General features: G+C 42.2%; 1 protein-coding gene across 2 annotated transcripts; it reads left to right on the top strand.

The window, feature by feature from the left end:
* The first annotated feature begins 285 nt into the window (after positions 1 to 285).
* On the top strand, positions 286 to 21,467 carry SEC11C (SEC11 homolog C, signal peptidase complex subunit). Of its 2 annotated transcripts, XM_007421708.4 has the most exons (8): positions 288 to 549; positions 3,550 to 3,638; positions 6,859 to 6,912; positions 8,924 to 9,033; positions 9,867 to 10,016; positions 11,704 to 11,823; positions 14,894 to 14,951; positions 17,867 to 21,467. In XM_007421708.4, the coding sequence occupies exons 3-8, from the start codon at positions 6,871 to 6,873 to the stop codon at positions 17,918 to 17,920; spliced, it is 534 nt and encodes a 177-aa protein (XP_007421770.1). In that variant the 5' UTR covers positions 288 to 549; positions 3,550 to 3,638; positions 6,859 to 6,870; the 3' UTR covers positions 17,921 to 21,467. The 2 variants fall into 2 exon arrangements, with proteins under 2 accessions (XP_025029527.1, XP_007421770.1); XM_025173759.2 differs by lacking the exon at positions 3,550 to 3,638 and having other exon boundaries at positions 286 to 549.
* Positions 21,468 to 22,417: the final 950 nt, after the last annotated feature.

Raw genomic sequence — 22,417 nt, 5'->3', positions numbered from 1 at the left:
CATTCTACGGCCCGATAGAAGCGTTCGAATTAATCTCCTCGGAACCGGTATGGAACGGGCTCGCAATCTCGTTCCTCTTCTATCAGACTTCTGTGGCGTTTTTTCAAATCGCGCCTCGGCCGCACAGATAAAGAGATTTCCCTGCTTAGAACAGGGTAATATTTTAGGCAAACATGTGGGGCGCCAAGGTGGAAAATGGAAAGGTCCTCCTTGTCCTCTCCGTTGCATTCTGGGACGGGTAGTTTCCCGAGGCTTCAGAGCGCCCCTTCGAGTAGCGTGAGAGCGCAAAGGAGGAGACTACAACTCCCAGACGCCTGGGCCAAGCCGCGGCTCTGTGGACCTGGCGAACAGCCCTGAGGAACGGGAATGGGCTTTGGGACCCGGAAGGCGGCAAGCCAGGCGTCCGCAGCTCTGCAACCCCCCTGACCGCGGCTGGCTTGAGCGGGAAGCGGGGGCTGGCGCCGTCTTGGGCGGGGGGCCAAAGGCAAGAGTTCCGACGTACCTGCGCCCTCCCGTGTTGCAAGTAGAAGAAGAGGGGGCGGGGGAAAGGTGAGCGGCGAAGGGAGCGGGTGGCCGGCTGGGCTGGAGAGGGAGGGTCGGGGGGCGCCTTGAGCCTGGGGTGGGGGTGGGGGTGGGGGGATGCCTCCTTTGGGGGAGGCCTGGCTGAGTTCTACGAAGCGCAGCCTGCCTTAGGCGGGCTCCCTGGGATGGGATGGGCAGCGGTCCATGGGACCTTCTGGGGGGGTTGGCTGGGGATGATGGGCAGCTAGTGGGTGCGAATCCTTGGTGCTCCCTGAGCTGGGTTGCTCGCCTGCAGACGTTGCATTGCCCAACCGAAGAGAGCTTGGTGCCGGTGTCGCCGCCAGGTCGGCTTGCAGTAAGGCCGCCTTCATCTGCTTGATCGCAGAATGACCTGGCGTGTATTACTGAGACCTGGCTGGGCCAAAATTGGGGATGTGGGGGGGTGCCCTTTTCGGAAATGTGCCCAGCCGGGTTTCGGTGCTGCAGGGGTGGGGGGTGGCGGTTGTCCTCCGGGAGCCCCTTAGGGCTTTCAGGGGCGCTGCTGGATGTGAGACCCTGTTCCTTAAGCTGGGCTCAAGGGGCCGGTTGGGACTGTTGCTGCGGCGGCAGCCTCCCTGCCGGAGCTCCTCGGCTCCATCTCCGGGCTGGCATGGAGTTCACCAGGCTTATGACCCTGGGGAACTTCAACCTGCCTTCCTCGGGATGGAGTCAGAGGTAGCCCTGGAATTCACCCAGGGCCCAACGCGGGCAGCGGTCACACGCTTGATCTGGTTTTCTTGTTGGAGCAGTGGCAACGTGCTCTGGAATGGGGGGAGCTCTCTGGGGCCCTCCTGTCATGCTCTGATCATGCCCCATGGGATTTTCTGGTGCTACCCCCCACCACAGGCAGGCAGGACCCATTCAAACGGTCCACCCCTGGCAACTGATGGACTCTGAGGGGTTTATTCCTGAGGGTCTGCTGCACGGTCCACCTGAAGCCCTGGTTGTTGCCTGGAATAGGTGGGTGACTGAGGCCTTGGATCAGATCGTGCCCATGCGGCCTCTCTCCTTTCATGGCTCTTGTCACTCGTCATGGAAGAGCTGAGGGGGAAGAAGCAAATTAAGAGATGCTGCTGGTGGAGAACAAAGAATGAACTAGACCAAACACGGGCAAGAACCACTATTAAGGCCTACCTTGTGGCAGTAAGGGCGACAAAGCGTCAGTACTTCTCCGCCCTTATTGCGTCCATGGAGTCTGTGACTGGCGGCCCTGTTTAGGGTGACCAGAGCCCTCTTGGGTGGAGGGGACTCTGGGATACGCCATCAGAGCCGCGCAGAGGAGTTTGCAAAGCATCTGTTGGACAAAATTGCTTGGATTCATTCCCAGCTGGACACTGGCCTTGGTACAGGTCCTGTGGAGATCCCTGGGGCACAGTCTTGCCATGTTATATCGGAGGAGTTTGAACCTGTTGAGCCCGTGGAAGCAGGCAGGGTCCTTATGACTGTGAGCTTGGCCACCTGCTTAATAGATCCATGCCCTTCCTGGTTGGCAAAAGCATTCAGGGAGGTGACATGTGGCTGGGTTTCAGTATGGCTTTTAACTGTTGAATTGTTTTTAATGTTTGAATTGCTTATATGGCTGTTTTATTTTTTTTATTTTTTGGTACTGTTAATTGTAAGCCTCCCAAAGTCACAACTGTGAGATGGGTGGCTATATAAATTGAATAAATAAATAAATAAATCAGCGCAAGAGAGAGTAGGTTTGCTGCCTGTTTATATGCTGCAGCTTCCCCTGTCACTTTTCATGGTTTCCTCCTTGGTTGGTTCCTTGATTAGAGTACAGGTAGTCCTCACTTACTGATCACTCGTTCAGTGACCGTTTGAGGTTATGATAACACTGGAAAAGGAAACTTACAACTGGTCCTCGAAGTTGTGGCCGTCACAGCATCCCCGCAGTCACGTGATCGCAATTCGGGTGCTTGGCAACTGGTGTGCATTTACAGTGATCGCAGCATCCAACGGTCACGTGATCGCCATTTGGAACCTTTGCAGCTGGCTTCTGACAAGAAAAGTCAATGAGGAAGTCACAAGTTGTGGCTGGAACTGACATCGTAAGTCAGCATGGTCGTGTGACATTTCATTTTATGACCACATCACTTAGCGACAGAGTTGCCAGTTCCAGTTGCAGTCAGTAAGTGAGGGCTACCTGTATTGTTTCTTCTTTGTCTTGTATTAATCCCTGCTTATCTGAATGTGGGCTTCTGAGTTTTAGTCTTTTTGCTTCCTTCCTAGGTTTTTTATTGTCCCTTTTGAATACAGTGACCATATTTTCTTGGAAAAAATGAAGGACAAACCTGAAAAAGGGGAAAAATCTGAAAAAGGTTCATAAGAATTTTTTAAAAAAATTGTTTATGTTTATAACTTTGCTTTACAAAAGAAAATTCAAGAGCAAAACCAAGAAAAACTTTACAAAAACACATATTCTAATAAAAATATCTAAAATCAAATGGTATACGTAAATTTACTTTTAAAAAACCATACAATTTCCATATTTTTTACATGAATGTGAAAGACTGCATTAAGTGGTACCATTTGTACGGTGAATGACCAAAATAAAGCACAAAAGTGAGTTTCTGAAAAATAAATAAATCTAAAGGACAATTTTCTGAAATAAAGGCCCGTCCTTTATAATAAAAGATGTATGGTGACTGTACTTGTGAAGGGGGTATAAATGTGGTTTCATCTCTTTATTGATGGTTGATTTGTCTGAATGCCAGGCTTCCAGGAGTTCTCTAGCATTCTTGGATTTGGCTTGATGAGGTATCCTAGTTGGGTAATGAAATGTCTGCAAGCAAACAACCCAGCTCAGAGAGCACCAAGAACTTCACGGTTCGACCCTGAGCTACCAATATTCTCTTCTATTGAAGCTAGTGGGTGCAGCTTTGCTGGGCCCACTCTAGGAACCCATCACAGCATCCTCAGCAGGTTACTGAATTGATCCAGTATTTGGCTTTGTACAAGGGATTGAATTGCACCTTTCTCAAACAGGTGGGGTGCCTGGCCCCATCCCACAGGGCACGGTCAAGGAAGCAAGAATCCTACAGACATCTCTTGGAAGTTTTAATGCAGGAATTAGGGTAAGGTCTGTCCTCTTCAAAACTGCAGTAGGAACCTCCAGACCTCGCTTGTTAGTGTGCTTATTAAGGCAGAAACTCTTAAAAGTTTTGAATCTCTTCCAGGGCTTAAATATGTGATAAGCTACTAACAAAGTATTCTTCCTTTTGTTGATTGTTCTTCCCATTTCTTAGTCTCCCTTGCAAACTCTCACATTGGTTTTCTACCACATGCTACGCCACAGGAAACCTCAGTAAGGTTAACATTCAGCAAGCTAAGCATGTTAAGAAAATGGTTGGACTAACCGCCAAATTAAATTCATTGTCTGAACCCAGCCATAATGTTCAGTGGTGAGAGCCTGCAAGTGTTGACTGGGTACCCACAAGTGGACTAAACTCTACTGTGGTTTGCTTATGGCAAGTTGTGAACCCAGCCGGTTGGCATTTGTTCAGTAACAGTACTTGAGCAAGCCTTATTGGGTGAACTTTCTTCCATTCTGTGCTTGCACACCATTAGAAGACAGTGTTTTATTTGTTTCTATTACATCAGACACTGCACTGATGCACATTTGCACAGTGCAAATTATAGACCCTGAGCTGTAATTGTGAGATGCAGTTCATTAAAAACATTGGGTATGCATTAACTGGGCATTTTTGATACACAGTTGAATTTGCTTTACAACCATTGGGATTAAATTCAATCAGCTGTTTGTGGTCTTGGAAACCATCAAACGCCAATTTGATCTCTGAACAAAATTATTCCTGCAGCCTCTTCCTGCTGCTTAGCTTTATGTTAGAAAAAGTTGCTAATTTCTGAGACTGTGTGTATTCATAACTTTGTTTTAGCATGTGTTGCAAAGGCAGTTGGCTTAGCTCCTTCTGTGGAGTCCTTGGGGTTCTCTTGGTTGTTTTCTTGCAGACGCTTTGTTACCCATGTAGGTAACACCTTCAGTGTTAGAAGGAAGTGGGGTTTGCTCTCTGTTGGTGTGGGTGTGGTTTTCTCCTTGGTAGTTCCTTGATTCGGCTGTTATTTACTGCTTGTTTGTCTGAATTGGTAATTCCTTGATTAGGGCATTGTTTACCAACTCTAGACAGATAAACAAGCAGTAAACAGCCTAATCGAGGAACTACCAAGGAGAAAACAACACCTCCACCAACTTTGACAGGGCAAGCTACTGTATATAAACAGAGAGCAAACCCACTCCGTTCTAGCACTGAAGATGTTACCTAGTCAGGTAACGAAACGTCTGCAAGAAAACAAACAAGCTCAGAGAACCCCAAGGGCTCCACAGTATGTGTGTGTGTGTGTGTGCACACACACACACATACAGTATATATGAGCTACATATATTCTCTTCTATTACCTCCTTCTGCCACGTGTATCTCTTTATTAAAATGTTCCCATGCAACAAATTTGGGAAAGGCCTTTGGTTGAACAACTGAACAGCTGGTGCCAATTAAAATAATTAATATTGGGAAACGCCACTGTGGCCTTACTTGGTATAAGGTGACTTCGTTACCCATTTAGAATATTCTGTGTCAAAGCAGAATGTCTACTTTTAGGCTCTTTATAGTGACTTCAGGGTTCTTTCCACACCATGGAATGTACTTTCCTTCAGAAGAACATTATGGTTTGCCTCCATTCTCTTTCCTCTTACAAAGAGTTAAGACATTTTTCAGTGGTAGACAGTTTATATAGCAGTGTTTCTCAATCTTGACAACTTTAAGAAGTGTGGACTTCAATTTCCAGAATTCCCCAGCCAGCTTGCTGGCTGGGGAATTCTGGGAGTTGAAGTCCACATATTTTAAGGTTGCCAAGGTTGAGAAGACTGGTTTATAGTGATTTTAAATATTTAATTTCTGTTTCAGTAACTATGTTGAATGATCTGTAGGCACAAAGGTGGAATATAAATTGAAACAAAAACAGACTTTCAAAATAATTACGGTATAAAATGTCAAACTCATTTCTCTGAAATCTTCGATAAAATATGATAGGATCTAAGATTTTTGTACATTATTGCCTCTCTGATCAAAGCCATTCAAACCTTGTTGCTAGGATATTTTTTTTTAACAACATGTACCTGTTTTCCCCACTGAAATTATTTATAATATTTTCAACTTGCCCAACAACAGTGTTTTCTCATACAATTTTATCTTATCATAGTTTTGTGTAACCCCCGCCCTCAAAATGTATCATTTTGCAGTAATTGTAGACTCAAAGTCTGTATCATTTATATTATGACATATGTATTGCAATCTGTGAAACAATTCGACGTTCTCTCTCCTCCTTGGTAACATAGTAGATTTATTTATGCTTTATTCTTATCTTCGCTGTATCAAATGAAAACCTTCTGAAAAAGGGAGGAAGATTATAATGATTTTAACATTATAGAATATATTTAGAGGCTAAGAATCATAATAAAGTTCACTTTCCCTGTGAACGCCGCTATTTATCTTTTTCTCAGTCTACCGCTCTGTAGTAATGCTTACTTTTCCCTCATTGTTTTAAATTATTACTAGATTCTGTAAGCTAAATTCAGGTTGGTGTAGTGGTTAAAGGCAGCAGGCTAGAAAGCAGGAGACTGAATTCTAGTCGTGCCTTAGGTGCAAAACCATTAGGGTGACTTTGGGCCAGTCACTCGCTCTTGGCCCCAGGTAGAAGGCAAGGGCAAGCCACTTCCAAAAATGTTGTCAAGAAAACTGCAGGGACTTGTGCAGGAAGTTGCCAGGAATCAACACTGACTCGAAGGCGCACACACACACACAGAGTACTGAAAAAGCTTGTTATATGAGCCTGAAGTATTATTGCTGTTCAAAATGATCTGTGCTCATGATCAAAAGGAATGCTGTAAAATCCTTGTCCAGTCTGGCCCCTTGTAGATGGCTGGACATTAACTCCCATAATTCTGTATCTAGCATGGCCAGTGTTGACTGGAAGATTAAGATGTAGGAAATTTACAGGGCAGCAGCTTGGGAGAGACTGCTATAACTGGTAAGGCTATCTCCAGCTTAGTTTAAAAATAAAATAGATGGAGTGGATTCAGGCTGAGCAGTACAATTGAAATCTACCAACAGAGTTGATAACTGTTAGGGATGCCAGCCCTAGTACCCTGTTTATTACAATTTGGCTTAGTTTTTGGCACCACCTCTTGATTGTGTGAGAAACTTGGCAGAATTCAGCATTTTCTGACTCACCCCAGTTTAAGAATAACATCTTTGTTTTCTTCCATGATGGGCACTCCAGAAAGCTCTCACAATGGATATTTTTGGAGACCTGCGGCGAATGAACAAGCGCCAGGTAAAGGAGGCGTACAATTTGCTTAGCTATATTTGCTTGTGAGCAGTGACTGAGTTTTGCTCAGAATTGTTTATATCACAGTCTGAATAGATTTATTGAAATTGATGGGTCCTATGCAAGGTACTACAGGCAGTCCTCCCTTAACGACCATTTGTTCAGTGACTGAAGTTACAACAATGCTGAATGAATGGTATTTATGCCTGGTCCTTGAAGTTACAGCCATTGGAGTGCCCCCTGCAGTCACGTGATCAAAATTTGGGCACTTGGCAGCTCACTCACATTTACGACTGCAGGGTGTACTTCAACAACCCCCACCTGCCTATCTCTCTTTTGACCCCCTAAACTGCACAGTCCCTGCCACCCTGCACTCTGCTGCCCCCAGCTGACCTTCGCCGTCTTCTTGCTCCTGCTGATGATGAAGCGCACCGGCCTGGCTCTTCATGAGGCAGCTGCTGGGAAGAGGGCCTTGCACGGCCAGCAGCTGCCTTGCCAAGGGCCAGGCTGGGTGCACCTCATCAGCAGTGGGAGCAAGAAGATGGCAGAAGCATCGTGACGATGCAAGGTCTTGCATCACAGTGCCGCCTCTGCCACTTTGCCTTTTTTGACCCCCCTCAGATGCTGCTGCTCCCTCCCAAAGCTGGGGGAAATACATTTTGGCCCCATCGCTTTTATCATTATCCTTCCCTCTGGCCATCCCTAAAAGCTTGAGTGACCTTCTCTTAGATCAAAGTGGGTAGGCTGCGGACTTCATGCATTTCCCGGGCACACACATGCAGCTGCTTGAACATCATGAAATCACTTAGTCAAAATTTAGGCACTGATTTGAGGAGCGCAGATTTCCATTTAAACTTACTAATAGATGGGTTGGGTTTATGTTGCAGTAGCAACGTAAAGTGCTTAAAGCATTCTGCTGTAGTGCTTCTAACCCTGGAAAGATCTGTGTCACTCCAAGAGGTGTGGGGTTTTGATTTTCAGAGCCAGTTCTGCTGGAGATCATGAACTTGTTTGTGTGTGGGTGCAAACACGTGGCATGAGCCAGTGCTGAATAGCCTTTTAATAAGTTGTAAATCAGTGGTTCTGTTTTTAGGTTTCTACTGGGCTGGAATGGGGAAAGGATAAATCTGTTTCCCTTGTTAGCAATTTCCTTGTTTTTTAAATAAATGGAAAACTGGGCCACCTCCTGGTACAGAGCATTGCACTGTTACCCCTTGCAGATGGGAAAGGCTCAATGCCCTATTTGTTCCACGTGCTGATCTACTTTGTGGCTCTTCAGCTGCTGTGCTGTTCTTCTTGCTGATCGGTTTTTGATTGCCCTACTTCACCCACATCCATGCCACACTTCATTATAAAAATGCAGCACCCTGGGAAGATTGACCATTCTGAGGAAAGAAACGGGTGTCTGTTAAATATGAAGATTATAAAATATTTATGTATCTATGTCTCTGTCCTGCCTGAAACACTTTGTCACTCAATAGGTTCCCCTTGGTCTGCTGCTCTTTGTTCTGTTGAAGCAGTCCAATGTAACTGCTTAAAACATCTTTAAAGACAATGCAAACACCCCTTTTTCTGGTCAACTGTAGTTACGGTAGATGCAAATACATGGTCTTTTGCCTTACTCAGAGCCACTAAAGGCCTGAAAGGGCAATACTGCAAATCAGACCAGTTTCCCTGTTCTCAAAACTCATTTACATTTGCTTTCACTAAAGTGAAAATATTCTGGATTTGCTTTTCATGGCCAAGCTCATTTTCTTTAGTATTTTAGTTGAAGTTATTTCATTTAAAATAAATAAGATTTTTGTTGGTGTTGCGTCTATGAAAATTAAATTTGTACCTTAATATTTAAATTTGAAGATATTCAGTGGTGTATCCTGTAAAATCAGAAAGTGAGTACAGTGACTCTTGAAATAATAACAGCGATGATGATGATGATGATGATGATGATGATGATGATGATGATGAAAGACCATACATGAAATGTGTTCTTTTCATTCCACTCTTCATTTTGTTGTAGCTCTATTACCAAGTTTTAAATTTTGCCATGATTGTGTCTTCAGCCCTAATGATATGGAAAGGCCTTATTGTTATCACTGGGAGCGAGAGTCCAATTGTAGTAGTGCTCAGGTATGTCTCTCTATGAACACTTTGTTTGCTGGGTTAGTCTGCAGCCCACAATTTTTGTCCTATTTCTCTCCCAAGTTGGGAATAAGGAAACAGAGTGTGGGTGGGAGGTTGTTGTATTTATAACCATTATTTCTTCAACCTGTTCTCCTTGTTTCTATTAAGTTCTATTTATAATAAACTGTATGGTGAAGTTTGGCTAGGTCATAGTAAGCTAGCCATTCCTTCTTGGTCCTCTTCCTATACAAAGCATGTACTGTTGTATAAGCAGCCTTATTAGTCAACAACACATGTGTGTCCATTCATACATGATGATGGCAGACTGAGAAGCCAGGGCTAATTCTGGCTTATGGTCTCCTGCACCCTGATCTATACAGGTTAGAAATAGGTGTTGTTTGGGTTCTTGGTGCTGAACCTGGTTGCTTTCCTGCAGAAATTTCATTACAAGGTTAGGTTACATCATCACTGATGTTGGTTGAACATGACCAAACTGAGAACACCAAGAACCCAATAGTTCAACCCTGTTCTAAGTATATTCTCTACTATTAAAATAGGCATTTATCGAACTTTTCCAATAATGTACTATGACATTGGGCTCCTATGGATAAGATTTACAGAATTTCTTACATCATTGAGATAGATTGATTGATTTAAACCTATTTGTGGGTAAGCATTTGAAACATTTTAGGTCTTGTAACACAAAACCACTTCAAGTATCCTGTGCTTATTTATTCTTCTGTAATCATTGTGTTAATTGTAAAAATTCTCTTCTCTTCTCTTCTCTTCTCTTCTCTTCTCTTCTCTTCTCTTCTCTTCTCTTCTCTTCTCTTCTCTAGTGGCAGTATGGAACCAGCCTTCCATAGAGGAGACCTCTTGTTCTTGACAAATTTCCGAGATGACCCCATCAGGGCTGGAGAAATAGTTGTTTTCAAAGTCGAAGGCAGAGATATTCCAATTGTGCACAGAGTTATTAAAGTTCACGAAAAGTAATGGTGGCCATACAAAGTATAATCAATGAACAGCCCTGTGTTGGGTTGTTAAGGCTTTTCTGAGCTGGATTCCAAGTAGTAGGTGGAGTTAAGATGGGGAAATGAGCAGAATCAAGACACAATTGAATGTTGAATTTATTGGGATTTAAATTTTAGTAAAGTGAAGTTGAATTACTGATTCATTACTACTATAATTTTTCCTATAATCTGGCAGAAGCTTTTAGAGGGTGCTAGGGCTGTACCTGTGTCTTTTTAGGGGATTGGATTTAAAAGAAGCTAAACTACACATTTAATTGGGATGGGGAAGAAAGCAGACATTGGTTATTTAAGGATCAGCATTACCTTAACTGTTGTATGACAGGCTTCTCTCTGGGCCCTTGAATGCCAACTCCCAGTACCACTTTTAATTTTGCTTTCCTTCCTCTTTTATGGGAGGAGGGCACTCTCTATTCTGGATATCTGAATCAGTGTTTTCCTGGTGTTCTTGTAGCACAAATGTCCAACCTGACTTTTCTAGTGGGTTATCACTCTTACAACATTGTGACATTTTCAGAAGACCATTTTTACAACATGACTGTTCAAACATTGCTTCAGAGTGATGTGACAGCCTTAAAAGGAGATGTGCTTTAGACCTCTCTGCTCTATACTAGGTAAAAATCAGAAGAAGTTTGGTGGCACCTTTTCTGACTAACCAATTTCATTAAAAGATCCAAGCTTTTGTGAGCTATAGCTCATTTCATCAGATGCATGGAGTGGCAAATCTAATGATGAAGTGCACTGTAGCTCACAAAAGTTTAGGCCTTTTAATGAAATGTGTCAATCTGAAAAGGTGTCACTGGACTCCTGTTTTTTGGCCACCATAGACTAATACAAATCTCCTACCATTTATACTGGAGATTGCTTCTCCATTTGATGTATTTCTGGATTTCAGGTTAAGGTGATTTCCATAGCTGACTATCTGACCATTTAGCTTGGGAACGTCTTTATCAGATCATAAACTCTCACCACAAGCCAGAGGTGATGAATCTGTGACCCTCCAGACATTGCTGAACCACAGCTTTCAGCAGTCCCACCCAGCATAGTGGAAGGGGGGCAGCCTTGAGGTGCAATTCAGCAACAACTGGAGGCTGACAGTTTCACTGCCTACACTAAGCTATTGAAAGCAGTTGTGACTGATAGTCACTGATACAGACTGGGCCTCCATGACTTGATCTGGCTCAAAAAATTAGCCTCTGATTTTAAGCACCTGGCAAATTAAAATTAATGTAATGAAGTTTTACTCGATAGCAGAAGAACTTCAAAATTAATGTAATGAAGACGTTTTACTTGATGGCAGAAAAACTTATCTTATTTAGTAGCTTATTTTTTTCATATGTAGTGGTGCTTGTTTTCTAGAAGACCTCTTTCTAGAGCAAGTATACTTGATAAATCTAGTCCTTTGTTGTTGTTCTTTAAGATGACTCTGTGGCTATAGTAGTTAATGCATTCAGGAGGGCCAAATGGTTGTTTAGCTCTGTTAGCAACAGTCCTAAAACACCTGGACATTTATTAAAATACAGGAAGGATAACATGTACATATTGATATCTTATCACCTGATCCTGCCTTTGGGTAGTTAGTAGGCAATTTAATAAATTGTTATAAATGAGGTGCTAATACCTTCCCTGTCCTGTTGCTTGCTTGCAGAGAAAATGGAAACATCAAATTTTTGACCAAGGGCGATAATAATGAAGTTGATGACAGGGGCTTGTACAAAGAAGGCCAGAACTGGCTAGAAAAGAAAGATGTTGTAGGCAGAGCACGAGGGTAAGTAATGCTGGTTACGCAAGCAGCCTCTCTTGTGAACACCAGTGTATCAATGATGTGCGCAGGAGCATGAGAAGCATCAGATGGAATTCTGTCTTCTTTGTTTTTCCCTGCCAGTGTTGTGGATTGATTTGGAAAATACATTTATTTCAGGATGAGTCACCTGGGGTTTCAGGGCCACATACAACCCTCAAAACTCTTTTTAAGAGCTCTAGGAATCCCTTTTGACAACAGTTGCTGAAAAATGGTAGCATGATTTCCAACCATTTCGAGGTGGAAATACATGTCACCCTAAATTTGGCTTCAATTATTGTTTTAATGCCTAGAGCAGGTAGCAGTACTTATAGATGGGAGACCATTCGGAAATCATAGACTTGAAGTCGATTGGGAAGTAAAAAAAAATCTAGAAAGAGTGCAATAGCTTCCACACTATTTCCAAGAAAGTTATTTGGACATGTCTGTGAAGTTTCCAGAAGTCATGTCCAGCTTGAGGGAGAGTCATAGCAGGTAGCAGCACCTTGCAGATCTTGTCTGACCTGCAAAAAGTTAATCAGGTTCAAAATTGTTTGGCACTTGGAGGGGAGACAATCAGGAAGTGCTAGACTGGGAAGTGGAAAAACATCCCAGAAGAAGGCAAGGACAGATCACTTCCATATTTCTGCCAAGAAAACATGGAAGTGTCATGGAGTTGCCAGGAGCTCATCTGCCTGCCCTCCTTGTCCCAGCTCTGAAGTGCCCTGCTTGCCTTTTGTCAAGGAAAGGCCTTACAAATTGGCCTCTGTCTTGGAGCCAGGCTGCCACCTGAGGTGGCATCAAGGTGACCTGGCAGGAATTGGTGTTTCCCATCAGAAAACACAGTAAAAGGCCTATATGAAGATTCAGGGTCACGTGGAAGAGGAGCCTGAGAGGGGTTGGGGACATGCAGTGTTCCTGTTGGCCCATTACAGGACTGCCCCCTCCCATCTGGCCACAGGCCTCTGTAGACGCTTGTGTTTTGGGAGAGAACCGAGCCTTGCCCAACAGTCAGTGTTGATTCCTGTTCTAGCATTTGGCAGTCTAGGGAATATTGACCTCATGATGGACTTTCCCCAAGGTCAAGACTATTCCTCCCCCCCCCCCCGATTTTCAGCAACTGGCTGCCCTAGATTGCAGCCATGTCCTGGCAGCAATTTTGTGCAGCACTCCACCATACTCTTCCTCTGTAGGGAGGTATCAAAGAGTCTGTTTCTCAATTCAAAACGATGCTGGCTTTCATTGATTGAGAAAGAAGGCCTCTGGAAAGCCTACTCCACTTTGGGGCTGCTTTCTGAAGGTCACTCTGTTCTTTCATGATTGATGTACAGGTAGTCCTCACTTACCAACAGTAATTGGGACCAGGAACTCCATTGCTAAATGATGTGGTCATAAGGTGTGACACCACATGATCATGCCAACTTACGACAACAGTGCCAGTGGCCGTCATTAGCCAAATCCTACATGGTCGCAGCCTCCCATAATCATGCGTTCACTATTTGCAGCCTCCTGCTCGCTTCCTCATTGACTTTGTTTGTCGGAAGCTGGCTGTGAAGGTCACAAATGGTGATCACATGACTGTGGGACGCTGCCACGTCATAATTGCAAGCCAGCTGCTGAGCACCTGAATTGTGATCACATGACCACAGGTACACTACAATGGCCACAACTACAAGGACCAGTGATAAGCCCCCTTGGTTCATTGCCGTCATAATTTTGAACAGTCACCGAACAAGTGGCTGTTAACCAAGGACTACCTGTATTACCTAGTTTGGCCCTCAGGTTTGCAGATTGTGGATTCAATCTGGACCTAGATACCCTGGTTTTATTGATGCCCCAAAAATAGTTTACCAATTACATCATTTCCTGATGATGTGAACATGATCATACATCTCTTTTGGATTGCTCTTATTATGTCCACTTCAGGCTGCCTTGGGAAGTGTTTGGAAACTTGAGAAGCTCTGAATATTGAAACCAAACTATTTGACAAAGCCCAGTACCAGAATGTATGCTTCCCTTGTAGCAACAGCTTGAGGATCAGGGGCCTCTTTCCTACCCTTATTTTATTGGGGGGGAGGATGAAACTGAAAATTGTGCTGTCAAAATCTGGCCTTTTACCACTTAATGTTAGTGACATGTTTTGTCCTTGGGGGGTGGTACTGAGAATGAAAAAACTTCTCCTTCCCAATGTCTTGTATTCCCCTTTTTTGAAATATTATTTCATTCTGCCAAAATTCAGCCAGTTTCACCAAGTTTCAATGGCCTGTGCTTGGAAGGACTCAGATGGAGTGTGGGAGGCCACGTGGGCCTGCAGACCACAGGCTGACCCCACTTGCCATATGGCTTGAATCCAGGCTCTCTAAAAGCCTGCAGATTCCCTTATAAGCCTGCCTTGGTTTTCTGGTGCTCAGGAGAAGTCCTTTTCTTAGCTTCATCCTCATCAGAAATGCAAAAGAGGCTCCCTGGTGGTTGCTTCCAAGTCAGAAGGCTTGAAGATCCAAGGTTACAAGTCTTGAAGTCCTGTAGGCCTGGACTTGGTGATGGCAAAGAACCCCAGAAGTATCTGGTGGGACACCATGTGTAATAAAATGCCAAATTAAGGTGGGCCTCAGCTTGATCCAACAGGGCTAATTATAGGTTCTTATGTGGCTTCATGCAGGCAGCGACATTTGTAGCTTTGGGTTTTTAAGAGGTTTACTGAAGAAGTATTTTAAGCTTGCACTGCATTTTTTTAATGTCTTTGTTTTTATGTATTATATAATGATGTATGCTATATTTAATATTAGCAACCTTGATACTATTCGTATAAAGCAGGATATAAATTTAATTATTAATATATTAAATCAGTAACACCTGACATTTTCAGCAACAGCACTGAAGGCTTAGCTAACAGGGAAATTACATTTCATTTATACCTATTTTAGATCTGTATTATAAACATAAATGCTATTTTTGAGCTAGACAGTAGTGCAGTGATTTAATGCTACTCTGTTCAACAATGCTTGGTCAGTGACTGCATTGATTAATCAACCAACTCTCTTTAACTTCTTTCAATTAGGTTTTTGCCGTATGTTGGAATGGTGACCATAATCATGAATGATTATCCAAAATTTAAGGTGGGTACAGATTTAACTGAGAGTCTATAAAATGATCTTTAGATTTAGAATGAACAATTTTGCTTAGACTGGATGAGAAAGATACCATCTAGTAAGATTTATTCTATCACTTGACTTTTACCACTCACATAGTTTTCTCTTTCAGGCTGGAAATTATGTGGGTCATATTTTCAACACATCTGAAGGGACTAGAGGTCTGTTGAGAGTCGGGCAGTATATAAATTTAATAATTAAATAAATAGATTTGAGGAGAATGTAGCCAGTGTTGCACATTGTCAGCAATTTGATCCCAGTTTATTGACTGACACATTCAGCCAAGTACATTCCAGAAAATTTTCACCCTAAAAAATGTGGTACTAGGATGATCTCTTCCAAGGTAAATGGGGAGAAGAGAAACATCTTGTTCAGTCTTAAAAATGTGCATTAAAAAAAAAAAGTCAGAAAATTACTTAGCTTTCAGATGAATTAAAAATTAATCACAGATTCAGTCACCCTCTAGTAATCCCAACAAGCTGTGAACCAGTCTCGGAAAAATTGACATCAATTCTTAGACTATATTTATTTCTTATTTATTCAGGATTATTTTATAATGTATTTTAAACTAATTTTAGCTTCTCTGTAAACCGCCCAGAGTCGTTTTTTAACGAGATGGGTGGTGACAAATTTGAGAAAGATATATAGATAGCTTATTTTTATATATGTATGTATGTATGTATGTATGAATGAATGAATGAATAAATGTATATGTATATATAAAAATAAATAAAAATAAGCTGACTGTAAGACTTCACTCCTAAGTGTGTTTAGGATTGACTTGTGAAATACTTCCGAAAAACCTGTGTGGAATTAAGTCCTGTGTGCTGGAAAATGGCAAGGAAAACAAACCTTGTATATCATTTATGAATAAGCATTAGGTTTTCCTTTGCAAAGCAGAATATTTAATTCCAAATAAGGTTGTTGTGGGCAACTCTGTTCTGCAGAAGGGCATCTTTATCTTTTATTCCCATGTGCATTTCAAAGGGAGGGTGCCTAGTATTAGAAACACATCAAAGAATCATTTGATTATATAATCCTACCTTATCACTCTGATCAAATGCAAATTTTACACGTTTCAGTATATTCCTCCTGTATCCCAAGTTCTACCTGCTGCCTAAATACCAGCAAGGATGCTGGCTTCGTTCCCTTATACGCAGAGGCACTCAGATGGAAAAGAATGTAACTTCTTCAGCAATGGCAATACTAACAGTGTATATCAGTGTTTCTCAACCTTGGCAACTTTAAGATGTGTGGACTTCAACTCCCAGAATTCTCCAGCCAGCCAGTACTTAGCTTAAGATCAAAACCTTTATTATGCGACAAATACTTTGATGCGAGTCACAGTTTTTTTTTCCAATGTTATGCTCAACTCTGAGAGCCAGTTTGGTGTAGTGGTTAAGGCATCAGGCTAGAAACTGGGAGCCATGAGTTCTAGTCCTGCCTTGGGCACAAAGCCAGCTGGGTGACCTTGGGCCAGTCCCTCTCTGTCAGCCCTAGGAAGGAGGCAATGGCAAACCACTTCTGAAAAACCTTGCCAAGAAAACTGCAGGGACTAGTCCAGGCAGTCGCCCCGAGTCAACACTGACTCAAAGGAAAAAACAAAAAGCAACGACTCAACTCTGGATAAAAATAAATTAATAAATAAAAAATGAAATCCTAAATTGTAGTTAACATTGATACAATATTTTTTCTTCTTTGTTTTCAATACTCCACGCTATTTAAATAATAGAATGTCAGTACAGGTAGTCCTTGACTTACAATGGCAATTGGGACCGGAATATCTGTTGCTAAGCGATGCAGTTGTAAAGTGTGATGACTGCATCGCTTAGCAATGGAAATCCCTGCAGTTCTGGTTGCCGTCTTTAACTGAATCCCATGGTTGTTAGGTGAGGCAACTTCCTGCCGACTTCCCACAACTAAAGTCATTGGGAAAGCCAGCAGGAAGTTGCAAGTCCCAGGCCCGCAGGCAGGTAAGTGGCTGCTGCTGCGTGGGAGAGGGAGCAAGGGGGGGTGCATGGCAGGGTCAGGGAGAGTGTGCAAGGGTGCAAGGGAGTGCACGAGAGGTGCACAGAGGGTCGGGAAGGGTGCGTGAGAGGCAAAGGGAAGGGAGGGTACAGAAGGGTGTGGGGGTGTGCAAGAGGCACCACATGGGTCGGGGAGGGTGCATGGGGATGTGGCACAGATCATCAAGGGTGTGAGTGGTGCGTGAGAGGCAGGCGAGGGTGCACAGGAGGCACAAGTTGGGCAGGGGATGCAGGTCGGGGAAGGTGCCCGGGGATGCGCAAGTGGCCAGCACGGCATGAGCGCAGGGGGGCTGGGGAGGATTCCCCACTGACTTTCTTGGGAAGCCAGCAGGAAGGTTGCAGATGGTGATCACATGATCATGGGGCATTTGGCAACCGGTCCTAAGTGCAAATGCATTGCCAAGCACCCAGATCACGATTGTGTGATTGCGGGGGTGCTGGAATGACTGGAACTCCAAGGATCGATCATAACCACCATTCGTTCAGCGCCTTTGTAACTTGGAACAGGAATACCTGTAACCTTTCATTGTACTGAAATAATATAATGTATCAATATTTATAACAATGCTATAAAAAGGAAAGAAACAAATGTAACTTCTTTTGTGTGTAAGGAAATCCATGTTTGCTGGAGCATCTTTATAGGCAACTGTTTGCTTTTCATAAACTACATCAGTATTTTAATTCAGCTTATTCCAGTCTACTGCTTGCTAGATGTGCTTAGCTACATCCCCAGCCAATCCTGACAGGGCGAAGCAGAGGAAGGCTAGCCAGTTGCGCAAACATGCAGTTGATGAGACGTGCTGTGGAATGTGGTGCCTGCACTCAGTAATGTTCCATGTGTTTGTTTTTTCACAGTACGCTCTCCTGGCTGTCATGGGGGCATATGTGCTTCTGAAACGAGAATCATAAAAGAACCTGGTATTGCCTCAGACAACTCATCAGCATAATTATATGAAGAGATGCTAATATATTTGAAATGTCCCCTTGTCTGCAGATAATATTACGTGACGTGTGCGCACCATGTCGCATTTGTTCTTGTCCTCTTCATGTTGCAGTCTTTAAAAGCATCTTGTGGGCCAGCCCAGTTACCTTCACTGAGTCACACTGAGAAATGTTTTTATTATGTCCATCTTCCCCAACCTGGTTCAGCTCCCCAAATTGTCAGCCAAACAAGTCTTTTGGACATGTTGGCTGGAGGTTACATAAATTACAGTTTAAAACCAGGTTAGGGAAGGTAAGATTCTCTTGGCTGTTTTGTTAACAAATGTTGTTTTACTTTCTTCATGTTCACACAGTTGCTACTAACCAAGAATAGTGGCAGAATTGCTGAGAGGGAAGTGGTTGGAGCTTCATGGAATATGTGTACCCTTTCTCATCAGTAACAAAAATTGATCTTATTTTGAAAATAGTTTGGAGAATAGTTTAGTAGCAATGAATCTTGACTACACTGAGAATGCTAGTTTTTATTACACCTTTCATGCAAGGAACCTACTGACACAATTCCTACCCACCTCCAGATGATTCAGATAATTCCCAACTGCCCTGATAGTAGTTCAAACAGTTACTGATTATTTGGTGTACAACGGTCCATTCTTGTGAATGAATTCACAGACATATGGTTCTAACAAAGGGTTTAAAAATAGTTTTGATTAAGGTGGTGACATACACATTTCTGCAAGAGTGGTATTCAAGTTGCTTTGCTTGAGCAAACCAGCTTGAAAATCAAAGCCCACAATGATATTATCTGATTTAGTGCCTTGCACTTGTACAAGTAATCCTCGATTAACAATGGTAATTGGGACTGGCAACTCCACTGCTAAGCAACACAGTTGTAAAGTGTGACATCACTGTTGACTTTCAACAGCAGTTGCAACAGTTCCAGTTGCAGTTGTTAAGCGAATCCCACGTAGTCATTAAGCACGATGTCACATGATTGCCATTTGCGACTTCCTGCTGGTTTCCCCATTGACTTTGCTTGCCAGAAGTCGGCAGTGAAGATCACAAATGGCAATTGTGGCCGCAGGACACTGTAATGTAATTGCAAACCGGTTGCTAAGTGCCCAAATCACGATCCTGTGACTGCAGGAACACTGCAATGGCCAGAACTTCGAGGATTGGTCATAAGTCTCCTCATTCAGTGTCATTGTAACTTTGAATGGTCACTGAATGAGTGGTTGTTAACCAAGGACTACCTTTTATGTAATAAGAATGGGGGGCGGGGAAGCCTGTAGATGTCCACCCTAGCTTGAGTGAGTATTTATGCTCCTGCTAGGCTGCATAAGTAAGGCACTCTGTTTGCAAGTTCCCTTAACCATCAGTCAATTCCAGGTTTTATTGTACTGATTTAGATTTGCAGCCTAAGAAGGCTATAGAAGTAAAATAACTGGAGGATGATTTTAAAAAGAATGGCATCCTTTGCAGCTTTTTCAATTTAATATTTATAGAGGAGTTCCTTTATTAATAAAATGTTATAAAGCACATGATGATATGGTATATTTGACACGGCCATTTTTAAACATATTGTGCCAGTAATGTGCAATTTCATTTGCCTAGATATCAACAGCTTAAACCCTCATGATTTTTGAATTGCCTGTAATAAGGGTAACAGGTTTTACAGAACTTGCAATCATAGCTTAGGTTTCATAGCATATAATCAACAAGGCAAAGTATATCATCTTTGCAGTTGTCTGGTGTGGCTTTTTTTTTTTTTAATGACAGCACATGTGGGGGTCACCTCAGTCTCTCACAACATCAGGCAAGCCAACTAACTCAGAGTTTGACCAACCATGGATCCAACTGTATTGATCTATCCGCTAAGGCTGTGCAGTGGTTCGGATTCAGAGGCAAAAAGATGCTTCAGAGCATGCCAGGGCATGAACATAATTCCAGTTTGAAACTCCTTAAAGCAGCTGCATCTTTTCCTGGATTGCACACTTGGCCTCCAGAGTTGCCACACGGTCATAGGAAAAGAAGTGTTTCCTGTACATCCTGAAATGGGTTTTTTTGCCTTTGTATCTGTAACACTGCAGAGACCTAGTGTTCACTGTGGATTGGTTATCTGACAAATGGTATAAGCATTCAAATTGGCAACAGTGAAAGACCTATCATTGACTGGGTTCACACATCACACTAAGGCAAGATACGTACTGTTTGATTTTGGTTTTGTACATTGTGAAGCCAGGATTTCAGTCAGTAAGCCACAGCTAATAGAACCATAGCATAGTATAATGTGAAAACTCAGTCATCAGTAACCATTTGGTAATGTCATTTGGATGGATGGATGGATGAAGACCATCAGCTCAAAGTAGCTTTATTATAATGAAGTATGGTCCCGTGCTTGGATATTTTGCCTGAAATTGCTGCTTCCCTATGCTTTGAAGAAAGGGGCAAAAGTTTCCTTGGTATAGGATTTAGACAATCTTGAAATAAGAATAGGACTGCTCTAAGTAAAAGAATGATACAAGATACTTAACCCCACTAGTAGCCCAGACCAAGAGATCAACTCCACAGGAAAGCTAAAACTATAATAGCAGAACCTTGCAAGTCTGCTTATGTTGTACCTTCTCCTACTACTTATAGTTCAGTGAATTAGGAAGCTTTCTGTCTGAGCCTCTTTCAAATATTATCTGTCTGTTGTGGACTTAAAATGTGTTTTACCATTCATTGCCCTGGCAATGGATCTTGCATATCTCCGTCAAGGTCATCTTCCTTACTCTCTTCAGTACTTTTGGGTTCTTGGCGTTAATTGAGCTAGGTGGTTTTCATGCAGAGGTTTCATTAGTAGGCTAGGTAACATAATCAGCGCATGGAAGAATGGCCACATGCACCAGTGATGTTACCTAGCTGGTATTGAAATGTTTGCAAGAAAACCACCAAGCTCAGTGAACCCCAAGAACCCAACAGTTGAACCCTGAGCTATGTATAAGCTATAATATTGGAACAAGGTACGTTCATGGAAATGGGGAAAGGTTTGACCTAAAACCTTTTATTATATCTGTGCTGTTGGCATAACCCTTTGTAACTGCAATAACTCCACTCAGATGGGACTGGGAAATACAATTTGTAGTGTAAAAACTTTACACAAGATCACATTCTAGTTTAAGAATCCAACACTTGCCCTTTCAGTTTTATTCTTGGCATTTTATAATCCCTTTGTGGCCTTAGAGAAGTCACCTTAAAAATGCAAATAATCTGTGTATTTTGTTTAACTACTCAGAAATACTTTTTGCTTTGCATTTTCATGGTAATTTCTGTAATTTGTCTGTTTTTTAAAGTAAATTGCTATCAAGGCTTGCTAGATTTGTATGAAGGGACCTACAAAGAGCGAAATCAAAAACAAGCTGTTTTTTAATGAGTTGTATTAATAAATGTGATGCCCACTCATCCATCTCTCTTTGTTTTATCATGCAGTGCAATAATATCATTAAAATATTGGTGTCTTGGTTTTATAACTTAACTGGACTCTGTTCCCTTTCTGTGGACGTATTTTTGTAGTTAATGGTTGAGGATTGTTTTTAAAAAGCAACCTTGTATAAAATATGTAGCAATTGGGTCTTTTTTTGTTGCTGTAGTTTTCTTTTGAAAGGTAGTGATTTCATTAATTTTTTAAACCAATACAATTAATGATTCAATTAGTACAAGTAACGTTGTTAAAGGACAAAACTCATTTTATATAGACTGTTAAGTTATATGGCTAAAGGTTAAACAGAACAGACTAAAAAAGAAAGAAGGAAAAACAATAAAATGGGAAAAAATAAAAAACACTAGAAATCATGAAAAATTTGGGTACTTTTTTGCGATACCAAAATGTTTTATACAAAAAGTTACAAGGCAGTTGTTAAACAATGAGTCAAACTTGGACCACAGAGAATTGGGTTGGAACTGGATCTTAGAAGGAGGGGGCTTGCATGGGGAAGAATGGGTTTCTCTAGATCAGATGCAAATAACTTTATTGCAGTTAAGTTTAATTTAAAGATAAATAAGTCATTGGAGGGCTTCTGAGTGGTGTGGTCAGTGGTGGGTGAAGTTGCCAGAATATGCAGAGTTGAAAATATCTCAGATTTGAGTCTTTGGATGAGTTTGGGTTTATGGAACTTTAAGTTGCCGTCCACAAAAAGTTTCCAATACAAAGGAATTTCTTAAGAAAGTTTGGGAGGGGATTCCCTCACACTGCTTCTTATCCTCTTGTGAAAATACTTTCTTCCTACATTGTAAGTGTTGATTTGTGCTAACACTCTTAGCTTGGTTAGATATGTATATCACATGTAACCCCATATTTAAACATGCAGTGCTCTGTCTGAGCACACATCCTCTGCCCTTTCTTTTTTATTTGCGTTAATGTACAGAAATAAAGAATTTTAGTAACTTATCACCTCCTCTTAAAATACAACAAATGATCTCTTCTGC

The sequence above is a fragment of the Python bivittatus genome, unplaced genomic scaffold (assembly GCF_059951505.1).
Source record: "Python bivittatus isolate LINGU-HERP-01145 unplaced genomic scaffold, Pbiv_v1 ctg000570_np1212, whole genome shotgun sequence".
Classification (NCBI taxonomy): Eukaryota; Metazoa; Chordata; class Lepidosauria; order Squamata; family Pythonidae; genus Python; species Python bivittatus.
This window is presented reverse-complemented; position numbering and strand designations above follow the sequence as displayed.